Below are 26605 nucleotides of genomic sequence, written 5' to 3'. Positions count from 1 at the left end.
ATTGTTGCTACAATTACAGTAAAGTAGCATTGCATTAGCACGAACAATTCTGCATTGACATTTCTCAATAATGACCCGTCTTCCTGTTTAATATTTCTACCTCCAGTCCTTGTCCCTCGAAGACTCTGTGTCACCAATATTCTCGATGCTAACCCGAGCCATCACAATTGATAGCAAAGACAAAGGGTACCAGGCAAAGCTCTATGTGGACAATTCCATGGAGAAGCGAGCAATACAAATGTATGTGGATGAGCTTCACGAAGAAGACAGCTGGAGAGCTTGCATTGGTGCTGAGATGCCCAACGTGCACAGAGCAATGGTAATATACAACAGCGAATAACACATCGGTGTTGTAAAAGTCTGTAGTATATTTCAGTAAAGCACCCAATGACTGCCGACTAACTAAGTCACAATCCATTTTTATTCTCAATGACTCCAGGATCTTCAGTTGTTAAAACTATTAACAAAGAAACATAGAAGGCAGGAGCAGGTGGAGGCCATTTGGCCCTTTGAGCCTGCTACACCATTCATCACAATCATAACTGATCACATGCTGCTGTGCAGAGGGACCTGGGGGTCCTTGTGCATGAGACGCAAAAACCCAGTCTGCAGGTGCAACAGGTGATCAAGAAGGCAAATGGGATGTTGGCCTATATTGCGAGGGGGATAGAATATAAAAGCAGAGATGTCTTGCTGCATCTGTACAGGGCATTGGTGAGGCCGCAGCTGGAATACTGTGTGCAGTATTGGTCCCCTTATTTGCGGAAGGATATATTGGCCTTGGAGGGAGTGCAGAGAAGGTTCACCAGGTTGATACCAGAGATGAGGGGTGTTGATTATGAGGAGAGACTGAGCAGATTGGGTTTGTATTCGTTGGAATTTAGAAGGCTGAGGGGGGATCTTATAGAGACCTATAAGATAATGAAGGGGCTGGATAGGGTAGAGATGGAGAGATTCTTTCCACTTAGAAAGGAAACTAGAACTAGAGGGCACAGCCTCAAAATAAAGGGGGGTCAGTTTAGGACAGAGTTGAGGAGGAACTTCTTCTCTCAGAGGGTGGTGAATCTCTGGAATTCTCTGCCCACTGAAGTGGTGGAGGCTACCTCGTTGAATATGTTTAAGTCACGGATAGATGGATTCCTGATCGGTAAGGGAATTAGGGGGTTATAGGGATCAGGCGGGTAAGTGGAACTGATCCACTTCAGATCAGCCATGATCTTATTGAATGGCGGGGCAGGCTCGAGGGGCTAGATGGCCTACTCCTGCTCCTATTTCTTATGTTCCTATGTTCCTCTGATCGTCCAACTCAATAGCCTAATCCTGCTTTCTCCCCATAACCTTTGATCCCATTTGCCCCAAGTGCTATATCCAGCTGCCTCTTGAATGCAAAGGGGTTAAAGAGGTTTAACATGTTAAAAGGATTTGTTGGGCTAGACAAGGGAAAATTATTTCCTCGAGTGGGAGAATGAAGAATAAGAATAATAATAACACTGCATTCTGCTCTCTCTCGTTTCCTTCTCTATGAATGGTATGCTTTGTCTGTATAGCACGCAAGAAACAATAATTTTCACTGTATGTTAATACGTGTGACAATAATAAATCAAATCAAAATCTAATCTTAATATCAGAGCCAGCTCATTTAGAATAGGAATCAGCAAGCACATTTTCCATACAAAGTGGTGTGTAAACATATGAACTAGGAGCAGGAGTTAGGCCATTCGGCCCCTCGAGCCTGCTCCGCCATTCAATAGATCATAGCTGACTTGATTGTAACCTCAACCCCGCATTCCTGCCTAACCCTCCAATAACCTTTGACCCACCTTGTTAATCAAGTGTCTATCTTAAAAACCAAGATGGAACTGGAGTGAGGCGACTTCTTGCAAGCTGTGCCCAGCATACCCTCTAACTCTATCTATAGATAGGGGGATATGGGCCAAACGCGGGCAACTGGGGCTAGCTTAGTGGTTAAAAAAAGGGCAGCATGGGCAACTTGGGCTGAATGGCCTGTTTCCATGCTGTAAACCTTTATGACTCTATCCCTTACTCTTGTTTTATGCTTCCAAAACTCTATTCTAAATCTTTTAAACGCTCTAACGATGCTTAAGTTGATCTTTCTCAACACCCTAGCTCTGACTGTAACACGACATTCTGCACCCTCTCCTTTCCTTCTCTATGATGTGGAGATGCCGGTGTTGGACAGGGGTGGGCACAATAAGAAGTCTCACAACACCAGTTTAAAGTCCAACAGGTTTATCTGGTATCACAAGCTTTCGGAGTGCTGCTCCTTCATCAAGTGAGTCTCACCCACTCACCTGGTGAAGGAGCAGCGCTCCGAAAGCTAGTGATACTAGATAAACCTGTTGGACTTTAACCTGGTGTTGTGAGACTTCTTACTGTTTCCTTCTCTATGAATGGTATGCTTTGTCTGTATAGTGCACAAAAAAACAATACTTTTCACTGTATACTAATACATGTGACAATAATAAATCAAATCAAATCAAATCAAATGAGAATATCTTGAAAAGATTCAATGATTCTGCTTCCACTGCCTTTGGAGGAAGATAGTTCAGAGGCTTACAATGCCGAGAGAGAAAATAATTCTCCTCATCTCTGTCTTAAATGAATGACCCCTTATTTTTAAACAGTGACCCCTAGTTCTAGATTCTCTGACTCGAGGAAACATCCTTTGACTTGATTTGATTTATTATTGTCACATGTATTAGTATGCAGTGAAAAGTATTGTTCTTGCGCGCTACACAGGCAAAACATACCGTTCATAGAGAAGGAAAAGAGAGGGTACAGAATATAGTGTTATAGTCATAACTAGGGTGTAGAGAAAGATACTTAATGTGAGGTAGGCCCATTCAAAAGTCTGACAGCAGCAGGGAAGAAGCTGTTCTTGAGTCGGTTGGTATGTGACCTCAGATTTTTGTATCTTTGTCCCGACAGGAGAAGGTGGAAGAGAGAATGTCCGGAATGCGTGGGGTCCTTAATTATGCTGGCTGCTTTGCCGAGGCAGTGGGAAGTGTAGACAGAGTCAATGGACGGGAGGCTGGTTTGAGTGATGGACTGGTCTACATTCATGACCTTTTGTAGTTTCTTGCAGTCTTGGACAGAGCAGGAGCCATACCAAGCTGTGATACAACCAGAAAGAATGCTTTCTATGGTGCATCTGTAAAAGTTGTTGAGAGTCACAGCTGACATGCCAAACTTCCTTAGACATTTCTTTGAAAGATATTTCTTTGAATAGTTTTGCTTTTTCGGAGGAATGGAAATAACATTTATTAATATTTAAAATTTCAGGCCTTATTGAAATGGGGCAAAAATTGCCAAGACTACAAGATCGCAGCAAAGGCAACGACTGGTCACTTTCAGCATCATCCTGCAGTACTGGTCAAAGCACAATGGGACAGGATACCTCAGTCCCTAAAAGAAACTGCAGGAATGTAGGGACCTCTCTAATTTACGGACATCTTTCACTGTATTACTGTGCTTTCAGAGTGACATGCTGAAAACTAACTCCCCTCACTTCCACTGCAGCCTGGCTGACCAGCTGGCAGAGATTGCCTTCATGTTGGGATTCTCGGAGCGACATCAGAAGAGCCGAGCCCATCAGATTTCAGTGATTGCTGCTGCAACATCTCAACGAACACTTGACATTGTCGTGAAAACTCCAAAGGTATTTCGCATTTCACTTCCATTTCCTCTGCACGTGACAGGCAGTGAGTAAGAGCAAAGAAAGAACAAAGAACAGAACAGCGCAAGGACAGACCCTTCAGCCCACCAAACCTGCACCGATCACGTTGACCTATTTAAACCAGTCCCTCTATTCCCCGCCTGTTCGTGTGTCTATCCAGATAAGTCTTAAGTGTCACTAACGTGTCTGCCTCAACCACCTCACTGGCAGTGCATTCCAGGCCCCCACCACCCTCTGTAAAAAACTTTCCCCGCACACCTCCACTGAACCTCTCCCCCCCTTACCTTGAACTTGTGCCCCCTTGTAATTGTCATTTCTGCCCTGGGAAAAAGCTTCCAACTGTTCACCCTATCTATACCCCTCATAATTTTATAAACTTCTATCAGGTCGCCCCTCAACCTTCATCGTTCCAATGACAACAAACCAAGTTTCTCCAACCTCTCCTCATAGCTAATGCCCTCCACACCAGGCAACATCCTGGTAAATCTTTTCTGTACCCTAATTCTGGTTACCACACTAACAGAAGGATGTGGAGGCTTTGGAAAGAGTACAGAAAAGGTTTACCGGGATGTTGCCTGGTATGGAGGGCATTAGCTATAGGAGAAATTGAATAAACTGGGATTGTTCTTCCTGGAAAGACGGGGACTGAGGGTCGACCTGATAGAAGTCTACAAGATTATGAGAGGCATGTACAGAGTGGATAGTCAGAAGCTTTTTCCCAGGGTGGAAGAGTCAATTATTAGGGGGCACAGGTTTAAGGTGAGAGGGACAAGGTTTAAAGGAGATGTACGAGGCAGATGTTTTACAGAGAGAGAGTAGAGGGTGCCTGGAACTCGTTGCCGGGGGTGGTAGTGGAAGTGGATACGATAGTGACTTTTAAGGGGCATCTTGACAAATACATGAATAGGATGGGAATGGAGGGATATGGTTCCTGGAAGGGTAGGGGGTTTTAGTTAAGTCGGGCAGCATGGTCAGTGCAGGCTTGGAGGGCCAAAGGGCCTGTTCCTGTGCTGTAATTTTCTTTGTTCTTTGTTCTAATTGGACATAGTGTGCCAAATGTGGCCTAACCAGCATTTTAGGTAACTGTAACATAATTTGTCAACCTTTATACGCAATGCCCCGTCTGATGAAGGCAAGCGTGCCATATGCTTTCTTTACCGGTGGGGATCCCACAGGGATCAGTGCTTGGGCCCCAGCTAAGGGTGGCATGGTGGCAGACTGGTTAGCACTGCTGCCTCACAGCGCCAGGGATCCGGGTTCGATCCCCAGCTTGGGTCACTCTCTGTGCAGAGTCTGCACATTCTCCCCGTGTCTATATGGGTTTCCTACGGGTGCTCCGGATTCCTCCCACAGTCTGAAAGACGTGCTGGTTAGGTGCATTGGCCATGCTAAATTCTCCCTCAGTGTACTCAAACCTGCTCCCTCAGACTGATTCCTGGGAAGACAGGATTGAGGAGAGATTGAGTCGACTGGACCTTTATTCACAGGAGTTCAGAAGAATGAGAGAGGATATCATTGAAATGTATAAAATTTGTGAATTCTGTGGAATTCACTATCACAGAATGTAGTTGAGGCCAAAACACTGTGATTTCAAGAAGAAATTAGATATAGCTCTTGGATAAAGGGATATGGGGGGAAGGCGGGATCAGAATATTAAACTTGATGATCAAAATGAATAGTGGAGCAGACTCAAAGGGTCAAATGGCCTACTCCTGCTTCTAGTTTCGATCAAAGCAAACATGCAGGCACAGCAAGCAGTTAGGAAGACAAATAGTACTTAGCCTTCATTGCATGAGGATTGGAGTGCAGGAGCAAGGATGTTTTCGTGTAACTGTATAGGGCCTTGCTGAGTCCAAGGTCTTTGTTTTGGTCTTTTTACCTGAGGAAAGATATGGGGCAGGGTCTTCCTTCCCATTCCCGCGTGTTCCGTAGCAGCTCATCAGTGGCTGACGCGGGATCCGTTGGTCCCACCGTTGTCAATGGGGTTTCCATTGAACATGCCCCTCGCAGCCAGGAAACTCACGATGGGGGGTTGCACCATCAGCGAGACCATAAGATCCCGCCAACGGGACGACCAGAAAACCTCGCCCATGCTGACTAAAGAGGGAGTGCAACGAAAGGGCATCAGACTCATTCCTGGGAAGACAGGATTGAGGAGAGATTGGAGTTTAGAAGAATGAGAGGGGATATCATTGAAAATTCTGGCAGTGGTTGGACAGATTGGATGCAAGGATGTGAATTCCCTTGGCTGGGGGGGGGTCTAGATCAAGGGGTCACAGTCTCAGATACAGGGTAGGCCGTTTAGGATTGTGTGAGGAGACATTTCTTCACTCAGTGGGTGGTGAATGTGTGAAATTCTCTACCACATCAGGCCACGGAGGCTAAGTGACTGAATGTGTTTAAGAAAGAAATAGATAGATTTCTGGACTCTAAAGGGGTTTGGGGAGAGAGCGGGAATATGGCATTAAGATAGAGGATCAGCCATGATCACCTTGAATGTGAAGTAGGCTCGAAGGGCCGAATGGCCAACTCCTGCTCCTATTTACTGTTTCAATGCAAATTTTTCTCCCCTCAGTTTCCTGGATGTGCACATTCCTCATTAAGGTATGGTACCTGTCACTGCTGGGCACCGTCCAGAAGCCTCCGCCAAGCAGCTGCTCACAATGTATGAGTTGGCAGGCAGTTTGCCTACAAGAGGTTGACAGAATACCATCTTGCCCTCACTTGATTGGATGGGCACCATTGCCCAGGAGCCAATCTTGATCCCTCCTTGAAACCGTGTTGCTGAAGCCAACTGCAGTGCCAAAATGGCAGCCAGGTTGAGCTGGAAGTAGATATGGAAACAAAGGGTGGGGTTATTTGGCCTCCCTGCCACATGTTTCCCATGGCAGGAAGTGGCATGTCATTCACTGGTGGCAGAATCTTCTCATCCTGCCACTGTCAATAGGATTTCCCATTGATTCCACCGCATGCTACTGGAAAACCCACAGGAGATCCCCCAGTGTGAATGGCTGGAAAGTCCCAGCCCTCGGGGCGATTTTAACAAAACAATTCCAAATCTAAAGGGTGTGAAAACAGGGGAAATTTGCGCCATTTTTTTGGGTGACTTAAGAATCGAATCTTTGACTTAGTCAAAAAAATCTTGACAAGCTTATTTCTCAGAAGCAGGGGGAGTGGGCAGCGTCTAAATTGCCCGAAAGCCAGCTGAAAGCAGCAGAGGGCTCCATTGCGCATGTGCAGATTTCCATGCTCTGAAAGCATAGAAATCTCCCACTGCCTCTGCATAGCTGGCCCCTGTGGCCAAAAACACCGCGGGGCTCCCTGGGCGAGTGCCCTCTCCCCGCCCAGGCTGATCACCCACATCACCCCCCCACCCAAACCGATCGCCAATCCACCTGGACCGATTGCCAACACCCCTTAATTGCTGTGCAGAGTGGCAGCGGTTCCCCCCTTCCACCAATCACTGCTGTAGATTGTGCAGCAGTTTCCCCCCTCTTCCCCCACCGATCGCTGCTGTCGAGTGGATTTCAATGCATCGTTGCATAGGAGAGCTGAATGCTTTAGATTAAACCTCTCATGATCCTGTTTCTTTTCTATTCAGCATGTATTTAGTCACCAGACTCTTCGCATCCCAGCACCATTACCTTTTAATGTGAACTCTCCCTCGGTGCAGCAAAGAGGTTTGCTGATCTTTGCGGATTTACCTGCCATGATTTCTGCAAAATCCACAGGTACAGCATTTTGTTGTCTCTACTTCTTTCAGCAGATATTATTAAATCTCTGAGTGTGCAAAATAAAATGTCTCACGGAGCTCTCTCCCGTGTCCAACTCTGAGCACCACTTTAGAAAGGACGTCAAGGCCTTGGAGAGGGTGCTTTGGGGTGGCATAGTGGCACAGTGGTTAGCACTGCTGCCTCACAGCGCCAGGGACCCGGGTTCGATTCCCGGCTTGGGTCACTGTCTGTGTGGAGTCTGTACGCTCTCCCCGGGTCTGTGTGGATTTCCTCCGGGTGCTCCAGGTTCCTCCCACAGTCCAAAGATGTGCGGGTTAGGTTGATTGGCCATGCTCAATTGACCCTAGTGTCAGGGGGATTAGCAGGGTAAATATGTGGTGTTGCAGGAATAGGGCCTTGATGGGATTGTGGTCAATGCAGTCTCGATGGGCCGAATGGCCTCCTTCTGCACTGTAGGGATTCTATGAAATCAAAGGATTTACTGGAATTATTTTTTTCGTTTACGGGCGTCGCTGGCTTGGCCAGCATTTATTGCTCATCCTAATTGCCCTTCAGATGGTGATGGTAAGCTGCTTTCTGGAACTGTTGCAGACTCTGAGGTGTAAGCACATCCACAGTGCTGTTAGGGAGGGAGTTCCAGGAATTTGACCCAGTGACAGTAAAGGAACAGCAATATATTTCCAGGTCAGGATGCTGAGTGACTTGGAGGGGAACCTCCAGGTGGCGGTGTTCCCAAGTATCTGCTACCCTTGTCCTTCTAGGTTCTAGAGACCATGGGTTTGGAAGGTGCTGCCTAAGGAACCTTGGTGAGTTGCTGCAGTGTATCTTGTAGATGGTACACACTGCTCCCACTGTGTGTTGGTGGTGGAGGGAGTGAATGTTTGTGGATGGGCTGCCTTATCCTGGATGGTGTTAAGCTTCTTGAGTGTTGTTGGAGTTGCACCATCCAGGCAAGTGGGGAGTATTCCATCGCACGCCTCACTTATGCCTTGTAGATGGTGGACAGGCTTTGGGGAGTCAGGAGGTGAATTACTCGCCATTGGTTACTTAGCCTTTGATCTGCTCTGGCAGCCACAGTATTTATATGGCTGGTCCAGTTCAGTTTCTGGTGAATGGTAACCCGCACCCTATTGATCGTGGGTGATTCCGCAATGGTAATGCCATTGAATGGTGTGGAGAGATTCTTTCTTGTTGGTATCGGGAATGAGAGACTTCAGTTCTCTGATGAGCTTCAGGAAGCTGGAGTTGTTTTCCTTAGAGCAGAGGTTAAGGGAAGATTAAGGGGCGGCACGGTGGCACAGTGGTTAGCACTGCTGCCTCACAGCGCCAGGAACCCGAGTTCGATTCCCGGCTTGGGTCACTGTCAGTGTGGAGTTTGCACGTTCTCCCCGTGTCTGCGTGGGTTTCCTCCGGGTGCTCCGGTTTCCTCCCACACTCCAAAGAAGTGCGGGTTAGGTTGATTGGCCATGCTAAATTGCCCCAAATATCAGGGGGACTGGATAGGATAAATACATGGGGTTATGGGGATAGGGCCTGGGGTGGGATTGTTGTCGATGCAGACTCGAAGGGCCAAATGGCCTCCTTCTGCACTGTAGGATGCTATGATTCTAAGATTTAATGGAGGAGTTCAAAGTTATAAAGGGTTTTGGGAGAGTAAATGAGGAAATCAGTTTTCACTAATAGGGGGCGGGATTCTCCAGCCATTCACGCTAGCGGGATTCTCCTGTTCCACTGCTGTTAATGGAGATTTGGCTGAGTGCCAAATGCTCCGTTCTCTCTGGCAGTGGTGGCCGGAGCGGGGAGGGTGGTGAATGGCCAGGGAATTCTGGCCAGGATGCTTGATTACCAAAGGAGACAAGTTTGCAAGAGATACCAAAGGAAACAAGAGGGGGTGAGGAAAGAATTTTTTAATGCAGCGAGTTACTGTGAACTGTGTAAAATGTGTGGAAGCAAATTCAGCGCAAATTCAGTGATAAATGTTGAACAGAAAATGCCTATATACTTTGAAAGGTAATATTCCCAGGGGATATCAATCTTTGTCAATTGAGGCATGGATTACAAAAGCAGGGAAGTCATGTTGGAGTTGTATAGAACTTTGGTGAGGCCACAGCTGGAGCACTGTGTGCAGTTCTGGTCACCATATTATAGGAAGGATGTGATTGCACTGGAGGGGGTGCAGAGGAGATTCACCAGGATGCTGCCTGGGATGGAGCACTTAATGTTATGAAGAGAGGTTGGATAGGCTTGGGTTGTTTTCGTTGGAGCAGAGAAGACTAGGGGCGACCTGATCGAGATGTACAAGATTATGAGAGATATGGACAGAGTGGATGGGGAGCAGCCATTCCCCTTCGTTGAAGAGTGAATCATAAGGGGACATTGGTTCAAAGTGAGGGGCAGGAGGTTTAAGGGGAATGTGAGGAAAAATGATTTTACCCAGAGGGTGGTGATGATCTGGAATGCGCTGCCTGGGAGGGTGGTGGAGGCGGGTTGACTCATATTCTTTAAAAGGTATCTGGATGAGCACTTGGCATGTCATGACATTCAGGGCTATGGGCCAAGTGCTGGCAAGTGGGATTAGGTGGGAGTTCAGGTGTTTCTAATGTGTCGGTGCAGACTCGATGGGCCAAAGGGCCTCTCCTGCACTGTATGATTCTATGATTCTATGATTGGGAATAATTGGATAATTCTTTCAAAAATCCAACACGGGAATGACAGACAGAATGGCCTCCATCAGTGCCTCAAGGCTCTATTATTCTCCATTTTCTGAAATGCTAAGTTTGTTAATCGCTCAGGTCTCACCAGTTCATTATTTGGTCAATAACTCATTCAGGAGATTTACCAAGCGCTGATTATTATGATTTTGTTTTACAGTTGAATGCACAGTTATACAAAACCAGTTCACCCCATTTACCAAGGACAGTTTTGAGTACCAGATGCCTGAAGGCTGTGCTCACGTATTGGTCCAAGACTGTACACCTGAACTGAAGTTCATCACACTAATAAGACGCAGCGCAGAATCACTGTTTGTACAGCTGTATTTGCCTTCGAGGTAAGGGACACTAACATCGTCAGCACAGAAGAAACATTCAACAGGGTCACACTTTTGATAACGCGCTGTCTTTCTCTTTTGGAAAAGTGAAATAGAAATGCAATCGACAACAACAGGAAAAATCCAACTGTTTATCAACGGGACCAGGACGTCAATCACAAGCCTTCCATTTACAGGCCCAAGTACGTAACTTTGCTTCTTTAAGATAAACATTGAAAATCTTGGTCTCACACAAATCTCATTGAGTCCCTGTTGAAGAGTAAGATTGTGATTACCATTCCCACAGACAATTATAATGATTACTGTTGGTTTTTAAGTGAAATTTTGGTTAAGTATAAGAACATAAGAACTAGGAGCAGGAGTAGGCCATCTGGCCCCTCGAGCCTGCTCCGCCATTCAATGAGATCATGGCTGATCTTTTTGTGGACTCAGCTCCACTTACCCGCCTGCTCACCATAACCCTTAATTCCTTTACTGTTCAAAAATGTATCTATCCTTGCCTTAAAAACATTCAATGAAGTCGCCTCAACTGCTTCACTGGGCAGGGAATTCCACAGATTCACAACCCTTTGTGTGAAGACGTTCCTCCTCAACTCAGTCCTAAATCTACTTCCCCTTATTTTGAGGCTATACCCCCTAGTTCTAGTTTCACCCGCCAGTGAAAACAACAAAGTATGTGGGGTCGAGGGATTCTATATTGGCTCCGTTGGTTTAGGTAATGACACCTCATGCGGAGAGGGGTGAGGGGTGGAGAAGGCGGAGAACCCCTTCATGAACCTGCTCCTGGGCCTGGCCAAATTTGCCATCAACAGATCCAGGCAGCGGGTGAACAAGGGGGGCGGGTGAACAAGGGGGGGGGGGGTTATCTGACCTGACTGTCTGCCCCTCCACTGCGGCCATATTCGCGGCTGGGTGACCCTGGAGAGGGAATATGCGGTGTCCGAGGGCGCTGTCAAGGCCTTCCATGCTCGTTGGGCACCGAGGGACTGGAGTGTATTGTTGGCCCCTTTAATCACACTTTGGTTTGACGTTTTAAGTTTCATTTATGCTTTGTTTTTGTTTGGGGCAGTCCCCCCTTCAAGGGCTGCCCTTCTTTTTTTGTCCCTCAGTTTATTTATTTTAGTTTAATTTGTTTAGCCAAAAAGAAAGGTTTAGGCAATGACTCCCTCATCCCCGCTGGTAAGGAAGTTCCCTTGTCTACATTCCTTTGTGAAGATTTGCCAAAACAGGGCACTTGCATTCCAAGGATTCTTTTTTTCAGTTTTAAAGTTAAGTTAAAGTTTATTTATTAATGTCACAATTAGACTTACATTAACACTGCAATTAAGTTACTGTGAAAATCCCCTAGTCGCCACACTCCGGTGAGTGTTCGGGTACACTGAGGGAGAATTTAGCACGGCAAATGCATCTAACCAGCCCATCTTTTGGACTGTGGGAGGAAACCGGAGCACCCGGAGGAAACCCACACAGACATGGGGAGAACGTGCCAACTCCACACAGACAGTGACCCAAGTTGGGAATTGAACCTGGATCCCTGGTGCTGTGAGGTCGCAGTGCTAACCATTGTGCCACTGTATTGCCCTTAGGAAGAATGGGAGTAAAAACAAGCCTGCCTTTGACTCCCCCAGGCAAGAATCATCCCTACAAGGAGATCGGTTTCTTGAATTTGCCAACCACTATCCTATTTTTTAATGTTCTGCACTGGTGATGCTCAAGCTAATGTTACATGAAGCCACAGACATGACCCAATGTTTGAATAATTAAATGTATAATTTGAACAACTTCACAATTGGCTTTCAGTTTTGCAATTGAGTAAAGTTTATTTATTAGTCACAAGTAGGCTTACATTACCACTGCAATAAAGTTACTGTGAAAATCCCCTCGTCACCACACTCCGGTGCCTGTTCGGGTACACTGAGGAAGAATTTAGCATGGCCAATGAACCTAATCAGTGTGTCTTTCAGACTGTGGGAGGAAACCGGAGCACCCGGAGGAATCCCACGCAGACACGGGGAGAACGTGTAGATTCTGCACAGACACTAACCCGAGCCAAGAATCGAACCCAGGTCCCTGGCGCTGTGGGGCAGCAGTGCTAAGCACTGTGCCACCGTGCCACCCATAAAAGCAAAGAAACCTCCATCCCTACAAGGACCTCAGTTTCTTGATTTTGCCAACCACTGTCCTATTTTTTAAGGTTCTGCACTGGTGATGCTCAGTGGTAGAATATACCTCAAGCTAATGTTACATTAAGCCACAAAGATTTGACCCAATGTTTGAATAATTAAATGTATAATTTGAACAACTTCACAATTGGCTTTCAGTTTTGCAAGGTGCTTGTTGTGAATTCCAGTAACTGGGGGGTATTGGGCAGATTAGTCATGATCTTATTGAATGACGGAGCAGGTTAGAAGGGCTGAGTGGTCTACTCCTAATTCGTATGTTCGTATTCAGTGCCCACTTTGCATGGAAAAGTATCAAACTTAATTTCTATGAAACTCTCACAAATTCAATGCTCCTACTGATTTGTCTCTATCTCGAAGCAGCTTCTCCAAATCTCACATCTTCTTCCAGCTCTGACCGGTTTGTGACTGATCCTGTCTAATGGTGATTTTCACTGTTGCAGGATCCTTGGCCATCGAGAGATATGACAATGGGCTGAAGATAGAAGCACCAGAACTCGGTCTCGAAAAGCTCTCCTTCGATGGCAAAGAGATCAAGGTGCTGATCATTTCATGCTGTTATCCTCCTTTCAGATGAAGAAAAAATTAGCATTTCAAAATTTACATTTGAGATCCATAGGAATCCTACACTTTTTTAATGCAATCATGGGACCTGGGCGTCGCTGGCTGGCCAGCATTTATTGCCCATCCCTAGTTGCCCTTGAGAAGGTGGCGGTGAGCTGCCTTCTTGAATCGCTGCAGTCCATGTGCTGTGGGTTGTCCCACAATGCCATTAGGGGGGGAATCTCAGAATTTTGACCCAGCGACTCTGAAGGAATGGCAAAGGAATGCGGTATTGCTATATACCAGACAGTGCACCATCTAGACTAACACATCAGCGCAGTACTGAGAGAATACTGCACTGTCAGAGATGCAGCCTTTTGGACAAGGCAATAAACTGCCCTCTCAGATATAAGATTCGGAAGAAGAGCAAGGGCTTTCTCTCCTGACCAATATTCATCCCTCAAACAGCATTACTATCTACACCCCTTCACACCGGGTCTGGATTTTCCAGTCCCACCAAAGACAATGGATTTTTGGTTGGCTCGCAACATCCACCGTGACTGGGCCAGAAAATCCCAGCCATTAGTTTCTGTGAGATCTTGCTGTGCACAAATTATTATAGAACTTATAGAAACCCTACAGTGCAGAAGGAGGCCACTCGGCCCATCGAGACTGCACCAACAACAATCCCACCCAGGCCTTATCCCCGTAACCTCACATATTTACCCCACTAATCCCTCCAACCTACGCATCCTGGGACACTAAGGGGCACCCTTAGCATGGCCAATGCACCTAACCCGCACGTCTTTCGGACTGTGGGAGGAAACCGGAGCACCCGGAGGAAACCCACACAGACATGGGGAGAACGTGCAGACTCCGCACAGACAGTGACCCAAGCCGGGAATCGAACCCGGGTCCCTGGAGGTGTGAGGCAGCAGTGCTAACCACTGTGCCACCGTGCCACCTGCATTACCGCATTTCCTCCAGTGCGACAGCAACAACACTTCAGAAGTATTTCATCGGCTGCAAAGGGTTGTCCTGAGGTGGTGTCAGACGCTTTATAAATTGAAGTCTTTCTTTTTGTCTATTTTATCCCCCTTACCTTCCAGCAGAGACTCCCGCCTGAGTCAGATCAGGCACATCAGCTGCCACGGGGCAGAAATGGGGCAGTAAATATGACAGAGGGACCTGAACTCTGACTGGGCGGAGAGACTTAAAATCACCCCTTTCATAACAGCTACACCTGCCTTGAATTATATTGGAGTTCTATCATCATTCCATTGAACTCTTCTTCTCTCTTCATCCCTAACCCAGGTTGCCGTGGTGCCATGGATGGCTGAGAGCACATGCGGATTGTGTGGGCGAAGCGATTCCCAGAGGAGGGATGAGTATCAACAACCAAATAAACGCAGCACCAGTGACATTCTCAAATTTGCTCACTCGTGGTTACTGCCGGGGGAAAACTGCAAAGATGGTAAAGGAATCTATTCCTGTCTCTTTGAGTGAGAATCTCAGCATTCTGGCTTCCGGGAATGAAGGGGTTTGTTTCATGAGAAAGGCTTGAGCAGGTTGGGACGATACTCATTGGCGTTTGGAAGAATGGGGTGGCACGGTGGCACAGTGGTTAGCACTGCTGCTTCACAGCGCCAGGGACCCGAGTTCGATTCCGGGCATGGATGAGCGTCTGTGTGGAGTCTGCACATTCTCCCTGTGTCAGCGTGGGTTTCCTCCGGGTGCTCCGGTTTCCTCCCACACCCCAAAGATGTGTGGGTTAGGTGGATTGGCCACGTTAAGTCGCCCTGTAGTATCAGGGGGACTAGATAAGGTAAATGCATGAGGGTTATGAGGATAGTGACCCAAGCCGGGAATCGAACCCGGGTCCCCGGCGCTGTGAGGCAGCAGTGATAACTACTGTGCCACCGTGCCACCCACCGTGCCGTCCAGCCTATTGGGATGCATAATTCCTGGTAGTCAGTGCTGAAAGTGATGGTGGAGCCAAAGGGATAAGGGAGCAAAGCTCAGCTCAGACCTTGAACAATCATCACTCAATTACTGCAGGAGTCACTGGATTACAATCAGGGATTAGGAAGAGTGGTCATTGCCAACTTTTAACTGAGGTGGGAGAGTGAGGTTGAGGTTGAGGTTGAATTCAGCGCAAACATAAATTTGGAACAGGATCCCTTCCAGTCCGTGGGGCACACTGACTCACTGGCTGAACCACTTCAGGCATACAGGTTGATATTCAGCCACCCAAGCACTGTGGTGACACTGTGCCTATAAAAAATGTATTTAGATTATGTTTCTTGTGAGGGGGTATGTTTAAAATTCAGCTTTGTTTACATGGTGCCAATTTGTCTGCACCAGGCAGCTCCAGTTTCCTGAGAACTAGATAATGAGATATTTGTTTTAATCTGAATTGGTGCGTTTTTGTTTATTTTTGTTTTTTCCCCTGGGGTTTCAAGGTAGGGCTTTGATTAGATTATTTGAAAGAGACAGAGTCATGTGAAGGGGAGGAGCAAAGTTTACAGGCAAAGTAGGCAGTTTCTGCTTGGTTCTGAAAGAAGCAAGAGGTGTCTCCCACTTTCTCTCTCTCTCTGGAGGCTGCTGTTTTAGAAGACAGGGGTCTCTCTGACTGTATCTCCCCGGAGGTGTTGAGAAATCTCTAGGACTGTTAACCAGTATCAGCATGTAAGACTGGGGGTTTGCTAACTGATTCCGAACAGATGTTTAAGACTATGAGGAATATTGCTTAAATTGGAACTATTAGAGATAGGTTAAGAATTGTATGTTGTCCTGTTTGAATATTCCAATTGGTAAAAGTTAAGCTAATTCATTTGTTATAGTTAGACTGTATTGTTAAATGAAGTTTGTTTTAATAAAAGCTTCCTGGTGTGTCAATAGAATCACACCTGGAGTGAAACACCTATGATTCACACGAATCATATAATCCTACAATGCAGAAGGAGGCCATTCGGCCCATCGAGTCTGCACCAACCACAATCCCACCCAGGCCCTATCCCCACAATCCCATGCATCTACCCAAATTAGTCCCTCTGACACTAAGGGGCAATTTAGCATCTTGCTAGCCAAGATCAGCAAAGTGGAAAATGTAGGACTCACAGATGACAGAAATAACTTGTTGTCAACTATAATAATCATGCATCGCTGAGGTGATTATCTAACTCTTGTTTTAACCATCTTTTCAGCTTGTAAACTAATGAAAAGAACTGTGAAACTGGAGAGCCCCGTTAAGATACACGGTCAGGAATCTAAATGCTACACGATTGACCTGGCTTTACGCTGCCAGACTGAATGTTCACCAGTGAGAACAGCCCCGGTTGTCTATGGCTTCCACTGCCTTCCAGCTGGTATGATTGCTAGTTTGTCTACATTATTCTGTCGCGATGAATGAGTTTGAAATCATAGTCATTGTAGAACAGAAACAGGTGGCTAAGAAAGAAGCCATTTGGCCCATTGTACCTGTCCTATCACTTTGAAAGAACTACCCAATTAGACCACAACCCATGTTTCATCCACAAAGGCCTACAAATTATGCCTCTTCAAGTATACTTCCTATTCCCTTTCGCAAGTTGCTATTAATACGTTTTGTTAACCTACCCTCACTTTGTACCACAGGAAAGAGTTTTCATTTATATAGCACAGATGGGATCTTATGGCCTCGCTCAAGCGAGACCGGAAATTCCAGCCCAAGGTCAATGGACATTTCTGTCGTCTGCCCCTCGCCCGCTCCGATTCCATGGTGGTCGAGGTGGTAGAATTCCAGCGCACATGTCTAGAACTGTTCGACAATACTCCAAACCAGATCACAAGGTCAAAGGTGGGATTCGCTGGCCTCCCCACAACGGGTTTCTCACGACAGGAGGTGGTGCGCCATTGGCCGATGGCGGGATGTTCCAGCCCCGCCGCTGCCTGTGGGATTTCCCAGCGACTCCACCCCATGCTGCCGGGAAACCCACGGGGTCGGGGGCGGGGGGCACCATCGGCGGGAACGGAAGATCCCACTGGCATGAGCAGTCGGAAAGTTCCAGCCCAAAAATATTTGAAATGATAGTGTGATAGCCAGGCTTGAATGCAACACTCTATCTGAGACTTAGCAATGACTAATTGGTGCTCAATGTAATTTCCTTCCTTTTATAGCAAAGGATTCCATATGTTTTAATTACTGACAACTCCCTCAACAAAAACTGATCTTTATAACTTGATGCACAATGGAAAAGTGAATTGTTGAAGCCAGTAGGGGTTGGGTTTGGTAACTAAAGGATTAATGTGGAACTGAGTACAGTGCACAGAGCTATGGTCAGTCTAGAGATGAGCAGTGACGTCCAATGGTCTAGTACTTGGGTCTTTTCCATAACAGTACCTTTTACTGCAAGTATGTATATAGTTATATCCTGTTACTAAAAATATGCTCTTCACTGAAGCATGACTATGGAGACCGCTTCACAGTGTCTGGAGCACGATCCTTCAATATAGTTTTTTTATTCATTCGTGGGGCATGGGCATCGCTGACTGGCCAGCACTTATTGCCCAAGGGCAGTTGAGAGTCAACCACATTGCTGTGGCTCTGGAGTCACATGGAGACCAGACCAGGTAAGGACGGCAGATTTCCTTCCCTAAAGGACATTAGTGAACCAGATGGGTTTTACCGACAATCGACTATGATTTCATGGTCATCAGTAGATTCTTAATTCCAGACTTTTTTTATTGAATTCAAATTGCACCGTCTGCCGTGACGGGATTCGAACCCGGGCCCCCAGAACATTGGTAGTGGCGATAGGATTCTTCAAATTTGAGACGCTTTACATCTATATACCATTCTGTTCCTCAGCAGCAGAACTCAACATCCTTCCCCGCATTGAGTGATCCTACCTATCAGCTCATCTCATTAACTTCCACTGAGTGTCTGTCAACACGTTTTGACTTTCAAAATCTTCCTCCTTGCTTAAAAATCCTTCCCGCCTTCCCGTTGGCAACATCCTACAGCTTTGCATTCTGCTTTTCCAGTCTACGCTCCACCCTCTGCCATAGTAACGGAACCTCATTCAAAGAACAAAGAACAATACAGCACAGGAACAGGCCCTTCGGCCCTCCAAGCCCGTGCCGCTCCCTGGTCCAAATTAGACCATTCTTTTGTATCCCTCCATTCCCACTCCGTTCATATGGCTATCTAGATAAGTCTTAAACATTCCCAGTGTGTCCGCCTCCACCACCTTGCCTGGCAGCGCATTCCAGGCCCCCACCACCCTCTGTGTAAAATATGTCCTTCTGATATCTGTGTTAAACCTCCCCCCGACCTTCACCTTGAACCTATGACCCCTCGTGAACGTCATCACCGACCTGGGGAAAAGCTTCCCACCGTTCACCCTATCTATGCCTTTCATAATTTTATACACCTCTATTAAGTCTCCCCTCATCCTCCGTCTTTCCAGGGAGAACAATCACAGTTTACCCAATCTCTCCTCATAACTAAGCCCCTCCATACCAGGCAACATCCTGGTAAACCTCCTCTGTACTCTCTCCAAAGCCTCCATGTCCTTCTGGTAGTGTGGCGACCAGAACTGGACGCAGTATTCCAAATGCGGCCGAACCAACGTTCTATACATCTGCAACATCAGACCCCAACTTTTATACTCTATGCCCCGTCCTATAAAGGCAAGCATGCCATATGCCTTCTTCATTACCTTCTCCACCTGTGACGTCACCTTCAAGGATCTGTGGACTTGCACACCCAGGTCCCTCTGCGTATCTACACCCTTTATGGTTCTGCCATTTATCATATAGCTCCTCCCTACATTATTTCTACCAAAATGCATCACTTCGCATTTATCAGGATTGAACTCCATCTGCCATTTCTTTGCCCAAATTTCCAGCTTATCTATATCCTTCTGTAGCTTCTGACAATATTCTCCTGCACTCAATGGGCAAGAGATTACAGCCTCGCTTGTCCCGAAACCGTAAAATCCTGTCCAAGGTCAACACACCTTCCCATTGTACGCCCCTTGCCCACTCAGATTCCCGTGGCAGGCGGGCCGGTAAAATTCCAGACAATGGGCAGAATTTTACCACACGTCCGCCTGAGATTCGTACAGTTCCGTCCGAGGCCAATGGAGAATGCTGTTTTCCGAGTCTCGCCCACCCACGGAATCAGACAATGACTCTCTCCCTAAGTCCCGTCACCTTGGTACATATTTCCGACCTTCAACAAGCTCCTGAAAATCATTTAGCTCATTCCTTTGGTCACCTACCCTATTCTTGTTGGTTCTTTTTCACGCAACCTGGAACATCGTGCAACATTGAACACACTGGTCCTGAAATGCTATCGAGATTTTATTGATCTTTAACCATTGACAGGGCACCTGGAAGTACAGTGTGAACAGTCCACACTGAATTTCAGTGCTACTGCACCAGTTCAAATATATTTAGCGTAGTGATTTCATTGAATAGAATCCCTACAGAGCAGAAGGAGGCCATTCGACCCATCGAGTCTGCACCGACCACAAGCCCACCCAGGCCCTATTCCCATAACCCCGCATATTTACCCTGCTAATCCCCTGCACTAAGGGCCAATTTGGCACGGCCAATCAACCTAACCAGCACATCTTTGGACTGTGGGAGGAAACCGGAGGAAACCCACGCAGACACGAGGAGAACATGCAAACTCCACACAAACTACTGGGCCCGATTTTACTATTTTCATTCTAAGTGCTGAATCTTGGCGCAATTCAGATCCGACTTGGAAATCTGTTCCCATTACCACTAAGCCTGAAAAAAAATTTGCAAGTCTGAATGGCGCTGTGGGTGGGGTTTATCGCGCCTGAAACACTGCAGCTCTGATCGGAGCTTTGAACTGCGCATGCGCAGTGAGAGAAAATTTTTTAAAAACATGTCACTGTCGGATAAAGCGGTTCCGGAGCGAAAAGTGAGAGTGATGGCCCCCACAGACATCACCCCACACCCACAACATAACTGTCCCCCTTATCCACCCCCACCCCGCCTACTCAGACCGATCGCGACCCAGTACCCCACTTCCCACCCCACTGATTGCCTGTAGAGTGGCAGCGGTCCCCCTCTCGCTCCCCCCTCCCCTGCCCCACCAACCCCCCCCTCCCCCCCCCCCCGTCTCCCCCACCACCAGAGAATGATCTGGCCTCACACCCCGCCCCTCACCAGACAACAATCTGGCCTCCCTCTGCCTCCCCCCACCACCAGACAACGATTGGGCCTCCCTCCCTCCCCCCATCCACCAGAGAACGATCTGTCCTCCCTCCCACCCCCTACCAGCGATACATCTGACCCGCCGCCGCCCCCCCCACACACCAGAAAATGATCCGGCCTCCCTTCTCCCTCCCCTCCTCACCAGAGAATGACCGGCCCGCCTCCCTCCAACCCCCATGACCGATCTGAGTCAGAGAGCCATAGGAAGCTCTGGACTTACCTCTTCAGAGGCTGGAGCGCCCGAAACAGACCTTTGTTGAGCATGTCTGTTTCGTGCTGAATCTGGACGGGCGAACGTGATGGTAAAGGGGGAAATGCTGGTAAAGTTGGGTGGGTAGCCCATTAATTCAATTTAAATGCATGTAAATGCATTTAAATCGCCGTTGCACCCGTTTCAGGCGCGAATCGGATTGTGGCCATATTCAGGCCTTGATAAAGTGGGCATCTGCGCGGACGTAGGCGCGGATCGCATTAATGGCCTCACACCTGACTTTACCATGTTTTCGTGCCCGAAAACGGGCGCGACGCAATGGTAAAATCGGGCCCAGTGACTCACGGCGGGAATTGAACCCAGGTCCCTTGTGCTGTGAGACGGCAGTGCTAACCACTGTGCCACCGTGCTGCCTATTGTGGTTTGGACTACTCGAGAAGATTTTGATATAAGGTGCCAAACAAGTGAGAACTCTTTACTCCACAACATGGGATATAGAACAAAGAACAGTACAGCACAGGAAACAGGCCCTTCGGCCCTCCAAGCCTGTGCCGCTCCTTGGTCCAACTGGACCAATCGTTTGTATCCCTCCATTCCCAGACTGCTCATGTGACTGTCCAGGTAAGTCTTAAACGATGTCAGCGTGCCTGCCTCCACCACCCTACTTGGCAGCGCATTCCAGGCCCCCACCACCCTCTGTGTAAAAAACGTCCCACTGATGTCTGAGTTATACTTCGCCCCTCTCAGCTTGAGCCCGTGACCCCTCGTGATCGTCACCTCCGACCTGGGAAAAAGCTTCCCACTGTTCACCCTATCTATCCCCTTCATAATCTTGTATACCTCTATTAGATCTCCCCTCATTCTCCGTCTTTCCAAGGAGAACAACCCCAGTCTACCCAATCTCTCCTCATAGCTAAGACCCTCCATACCAGGCAACATCCTGGTAAACCTTCTCTACACTCTCTCCAATGCCTCCACGTCCTTCTGGTAGTGCGGCGACCAGAACTGGACGCAGTACTCCAAATGTGGCCTAACCAGCGTTCTATACAGCTGCATCATCAGACTCCAGCTTTTATACTCTATACCCCGTCCTATAAAGGCAAGCATACCATATGCCTTCTTCACCACCTTCTCCACCTGTGTTGCCACCTTCAAGGATTTGTGGACTTGCACACCTAGGTCCCTCTGTGTTTCTATACTCCTGATGACTCTGCCATTTATTGTATAACTCCTCCCTACATTATTTCTTCCAAAATGCATCACTTCGCATTTATCCGGATTAAATTCCATCTGCCACCTCTCCGCCCAATTTTCCAGCCTATCTATATCCTGCTGTATTGCCCGACAATGCTCTTCGCTATCCACAATTCCAGCCATCTTCGTGTCATCCGCAAACTTGCTGATTACACCAGTTACACCTTCTTCCAAATCATTTATATATATCACAAATAGCAGAGGTCCTAGTACAGAGCCCTGCGGAACACCACTGGTCACAGACCTCCAGCCGGAAAAAGACCCTTCGACCACTACCCTCTGTCTCCTATGGCCAAGCCAGTTCTCCACCCATCTACCACTTCTCCTTGTATCCCATGAGCCTTAACCTTCTTAACCAACCTGCCATGTGGGACTTTGTCAAATGCCTTACTGAAATCCATATAGACGACATCCACGGCCCTTCCTTCATCAACCATTTTTGTCACTTCCTCAAAAAACTCCACCAAATTTGTAAGGCACGACCTCCCTCTTACAAAACCATGCTGTCTGTCACTAATGAGATTGTTCCGTTCTAAATGCACATACATCCTGTCTCTAAGAATCCTCTCCAACAACTTCCCTACCACGGACGTCAAGCTCACCGGCCTATAATTTCCTGGGTTATCCCTGCTACCCTTCTTAAACAACGGGACCATATTCGCTATCCTCCAATCCTCAGGGACCTCACCCGTGTCCAAAGAAGCGACAAAGATTTCCGTCACAGGCCCAGCAATTTCACCTCTCGTCTCCCTGAGCAGTCGAGGATAGATGCCATCAGGCCCTGGGGCTTTGTCAGTTTTAATGTTCCCTAAAAAACCTAACACTTCCTCTCTTGTAATGGAGATTTTCTCTAACGGGTCAACACCTCCCTCCGAGACACTCCCGGTTAACACGCCCCTCTCCTTCGTGAATACCGATGCAAAGTATTCATTTAGGATCTCCCCTATTCCCTTGGGTTCTAAGCATAATTCCCCTCCTTTGTCCCTGAGAGGTCCGATTTTCTCCCTGACAACTCTTTTGTTCCTAACGTATGAATAGAATGCCTTAGGATTCTCCTTAATCCTGCCTGCCAAGAACATCTCGTGCCCTCTTTTTGCCCTTCTAACTCCCCGTTTGAGATCTTTCCTACTCTCTCTGTATTCCTCCAGAGCTCCATCTGTTTTCAGTTGCCTGGACTTAATGTACGCCTCCCTTTTCATTTTAATCAGATCCTCAATTTCCCTGGTTATCCACGGCTCTCGAATCCTACCTTTCCTATCTTTCCTTTTTACAGGCACATGCCTATCCTGCAGCCTTATCAATAGTTCCTTCAAAGACTCCCACATGCCAGACGCGGACTTACCCTCGAACATCCTCTCCCAATCAACATCCACCAATTCCTGCCTAATCCGGCTATAGTCAGCCTTCCCCCAATTTAGCACCCTGCCCGTAGGACAGCACTCATCCTTGTCCATTACTATCCTAAAGTTAACAGAGTTGTGGTCACTATTTGCCACATGTTCCCCTACCGAAACTTTGACGACCTGACCGGGCTCATTTCCCAGAACTAGGTCCAGTATAGCCCCCTCTCTAGTCGGGCTATCTACATACTGTTCCAAAGAACCTTCCAGTACGCATTTTACAAATTCCTCCCCGTCCGGACCCCCAGCTCTAAGCACTTTCCAGTCTGTGCCAGGGATATTAAAGTCCCCCACTACAACAACCCTATGTTTTCTGCATATGTCAGAAAAGTGACTAAGGTCAGAGTTTTCCAGTCCCGCTGTGGTGGGACCTGCCACAGGAGATTCAATGGCCCAACCATTGGGTTGTAAAACCCCACCCATTGTTACTGGACTAGAGAAATAGTTCATATCTCACCATGGCAACAGGGGGACTTGCACGCAAATCAATCCAGAATAATAAGAAGGCCAGTCTCAGTAATTAATAATAAACATAAAACTATCAAATTGCCATAAAAACCCATGTGGTTGATCAGGTGAAAGGAAAGGAAATCTGCCACCCCGATGCAGTCTGGTCCCTATGTGACGTCCGATCCGACTAATGTGGTTGATTCTTAATTGCTCTCTCATAGCAAGTCACTCTGCTATACCCCAGGGGCAATTAGAGATGGGCAATAAATGCTACCCTTGCCAGGGATGCTTTGGGCAGCACGGTGGCACAGTGGTTAGCACTGCTGCCTCACAGCGCCAGGGACTTGGGTTCGGCTTGGGTCACTGTCTGTGTGGAGTTTGCACATTCTCCCTGTGTCTGCGTGGGTTTCCTCCGGGTGCTCCGGTTTCCTCCCACAGTCTGAAAGACGTGCTGGTTAGGGTGCATTGATCCGAACAGGCGCCGGAGTGTGGCGACTAGGGGAATCTCACAGTAACTTCATTGCAGTGTTAATGTAAGTCTTACTTGTGATTAATAAATAACCTTTAACTTTATTACAGGTTAATATTTTAAAAAAGGCCCATTACTCTCATTGAAACAGTACACCCCAGGGAAAACATTGCTTGATTGACAGCTCAGGCTCAATCTCTGTGGCCAGTTGCTCAATGTTTATTTACACAAGGTTAAGTGGTTTCAAAAGCTTGTGATTTTTCTTATTGTTTACTACAGAGGGCTTGGATGATTGGCACTTTTATTGTCCTGCAGTGAGTCGACTTCTTAAAACTTTTTTCCCCAAAGGAAAATTATGAATGAATCACTTTTTTTTAAGTTTTATTTTTATGCATAATGCCACCATATGGTTCATTGCTTCTACATCAGTGTGTAGTTGATCAATGGGCATGGAAGTGCCACCGCTTGGCATGGAGGAGGGGGGAATGAGGGACCTTAGGGGGTGGGTGGAGGGGCATTGCTTGCCATTGGGAGCATGAGGGGGAATAGGTGGTGGGGGAATGAGGTGGTATGGGTGGAGCATGGGGAGTGCGTTGGTGATGAGGGGGAGTGAGGGGCAAGGGCTGGAGGGCCTTTGTGTGTTTAGGACAAAGTCCCACAGCAACTTTGAAACAGCCACCTGGAACCTGGCATCCTTTGTGACTGCCTTTGTCCTCGTTCCCACATCAACTATCCTCACGCCAGCCTGCACCCACGCCGATGGAGATCCCATCTTTGCAGGCATTTTCTCCTGAGATGGGCAGGCCAGGCTGGGAATTTTCCAGACTCTCCCTTTATGCTGTGAGGGTGACATTTCAGAGCAATGTGTCTGTCTGACAGCAGGCGAGAAGTGAAAGGGAATGGGGTGATCCAAGGGGAAGGTTGGACCTCTGGTGTTCTCACAAAGGCCGATGAAAATCGGGAGTTGGAGATTGTGTTAAATACTACCTCCCTCACCTAGAACTAAGATCCCAGCTCTTATCTAAGGTAGAATTATGAGTGGGGATTTTCCAGCCATTCCCACCGACAGGGTCTTTCAGTCCTGCCGATGGTGATACCCCGCCATAGGTTCCCCGGTGGCAGAGGGCATCAGCAACATGGAAGTTCCTGCCACCTGCCAATGGCCCACGTCCACCGTTACAAGTCGGGGGGGGGGGGGGGGGGGGGGTGGGGTGGGAATGAGTGCGGGGGGGAGTCCCACCCATTGCACGATTATAGTACAAAAGAAGGCCATTTGGCCCATTGTGGCTGTGTCAGCCCTTACAAGAGCAATGGCTGAGCTCAGTGTCAGGCTGTGCACCTTTATCCATTTGCAAAAAAAAGCAGCAAAGTTCTCCAGGTGCCCCGGCCCAGGTTCCTCATTAACCCATTAATTGTACAAAATGTGGACCTGAGATGCTTCTGGAGAACTGACAACAAGCTATAGAAACATAAAAACTAGAAGCAGGAGTAGGCCATTCAGCCCTTCAAGCCTTGCCCCGCCATTCATTTTGATCATGGCTGATCATCAAATTCAATATCCTGATCCCCTTTCCCCCCAAATCCTTTGATCTCTTGAGCCCCTAGAACTATATCTAATTTCTTCTTGAAATCGCACAACGTTTTGGCCTCAACTACATTCTGTGGCAGTGAATTCCACACATTCACCACCCTCTGGGTGAAGAAATTTCTCCTCACCTCAGTTCTAAAAGGTTAACCCCTCAAACTATGACCCCTGGTTCTGGACTTCCTCACCATTGGGAACATTCTTTCTGAATCTACCCTGTCTAACCCTGTTAGAATTTCATAAATTTCTATGGGATCCCCTCTGCAGTTACTTGTAGACTATCATCTGTATCTTAGTAGCAGCACTATAATGTTATAATGAGTCATTGTAACACACTGGGATCTTCCCTGGGGCAAACTAAACACGGTTTAATATTTTGCAGATTCTCAAGCGAATCCAAGTGACGAACAGCTGGTATCGGCCAACTTTGGTCAGAAGAGTGAAGACTTGACAGGCGCTGTTGAAGCCCACACCACCTGTTCATGCCCTTCTCAATGCAGCTAAGCAGATAACTGGCATTTCTGTCTATCTGATGCAGAGTCCCCAGGATAAATATCTCTCTTACTGTTGCAATTAAAGAAATGAAGACATGTGACACAATAGTAACACATTGAATTATTTTTAAAAATAAATTTGTATTAGATGCACTAATTTGTAATTTGTTTTACTCAATAAATCAGCAAGCAAATTAATTTATCATCCAGCATACAGTTTGCATGTTGCCTTAAAGTAAATCTTAGTCTTTAAATGGTAGCTTTGATTGCCCCTGACCTGTAGTGTGGTGATCCACAGGTTGT

The 26605-nt window shown here is 47.3% G+C and overlaps 1 protein-coding gene across 2 annotated transcripts in view; it reads left to right on the top strand.

Annotated features, from left to right (window-relative positions):
- LOC144497551 (vitellogenin-like) overlaps positions 1-26402 on the top strand; it is a 107526-nt gene extending 81124 nt beyond the window's left edge. For both annotated transcript variants that reach the window (XM_078218971.1, XM_078218970.1), the window contains 10 exons: positions 107-319; positions 3304-3446; positions 3541-3679; positions 7299-7428; positions 10303-10480; positions 10568-10662; positions 13104-13198; positions 14518-14677; positions 16410-16571; positions 26191-26402. In XM_078218971.1, the coding sequence (XP_078075097.1) occupies positions 107-319; positions 3304-3446; positions 3541-3679; positions 7299-7428; positions 10303-10480; positions 10568-10662; positions 13104-13198; positions 14518-14677; positions 16410-16571; positions 26191-26312 (1437 nt within the window). In that variant the 3' untranslated portion in view covers positions 26313-26402. The remainder of the gene's footprint in view (positions 1-106; positions 320-3303; positions 3447-3540; positions 3680-7298; positions 7429-10302; positions 10481-10567; positions 10663-13103; positions 13199-14517; positions 14678-16409; positions 16572-26190) is intronic.
- The last annotated feature ends 203 nt before the right edge of the window (positions 26403-26605 follow it).

Source organism: Mustelus asterias, chromosome 8 (genome assembly GCF_964213995.1).
Source record: "Mustelus asterias chromosome 8, sMusAst1.hap1.1, whole genome shotgun sequence".
Classification (NCBI taxonomy): Eukaryota; Metazoa; Chordata; class Chondrichthyes; order Carcharhiniformes; family Triakidae; genus Mustelus; species Mustelus asterias.
The sequence above is the reverse complement of the archived record's forward strand: the minus strand, read 5'-3'. Positions and strand labels throughout refer to the sequence as shown.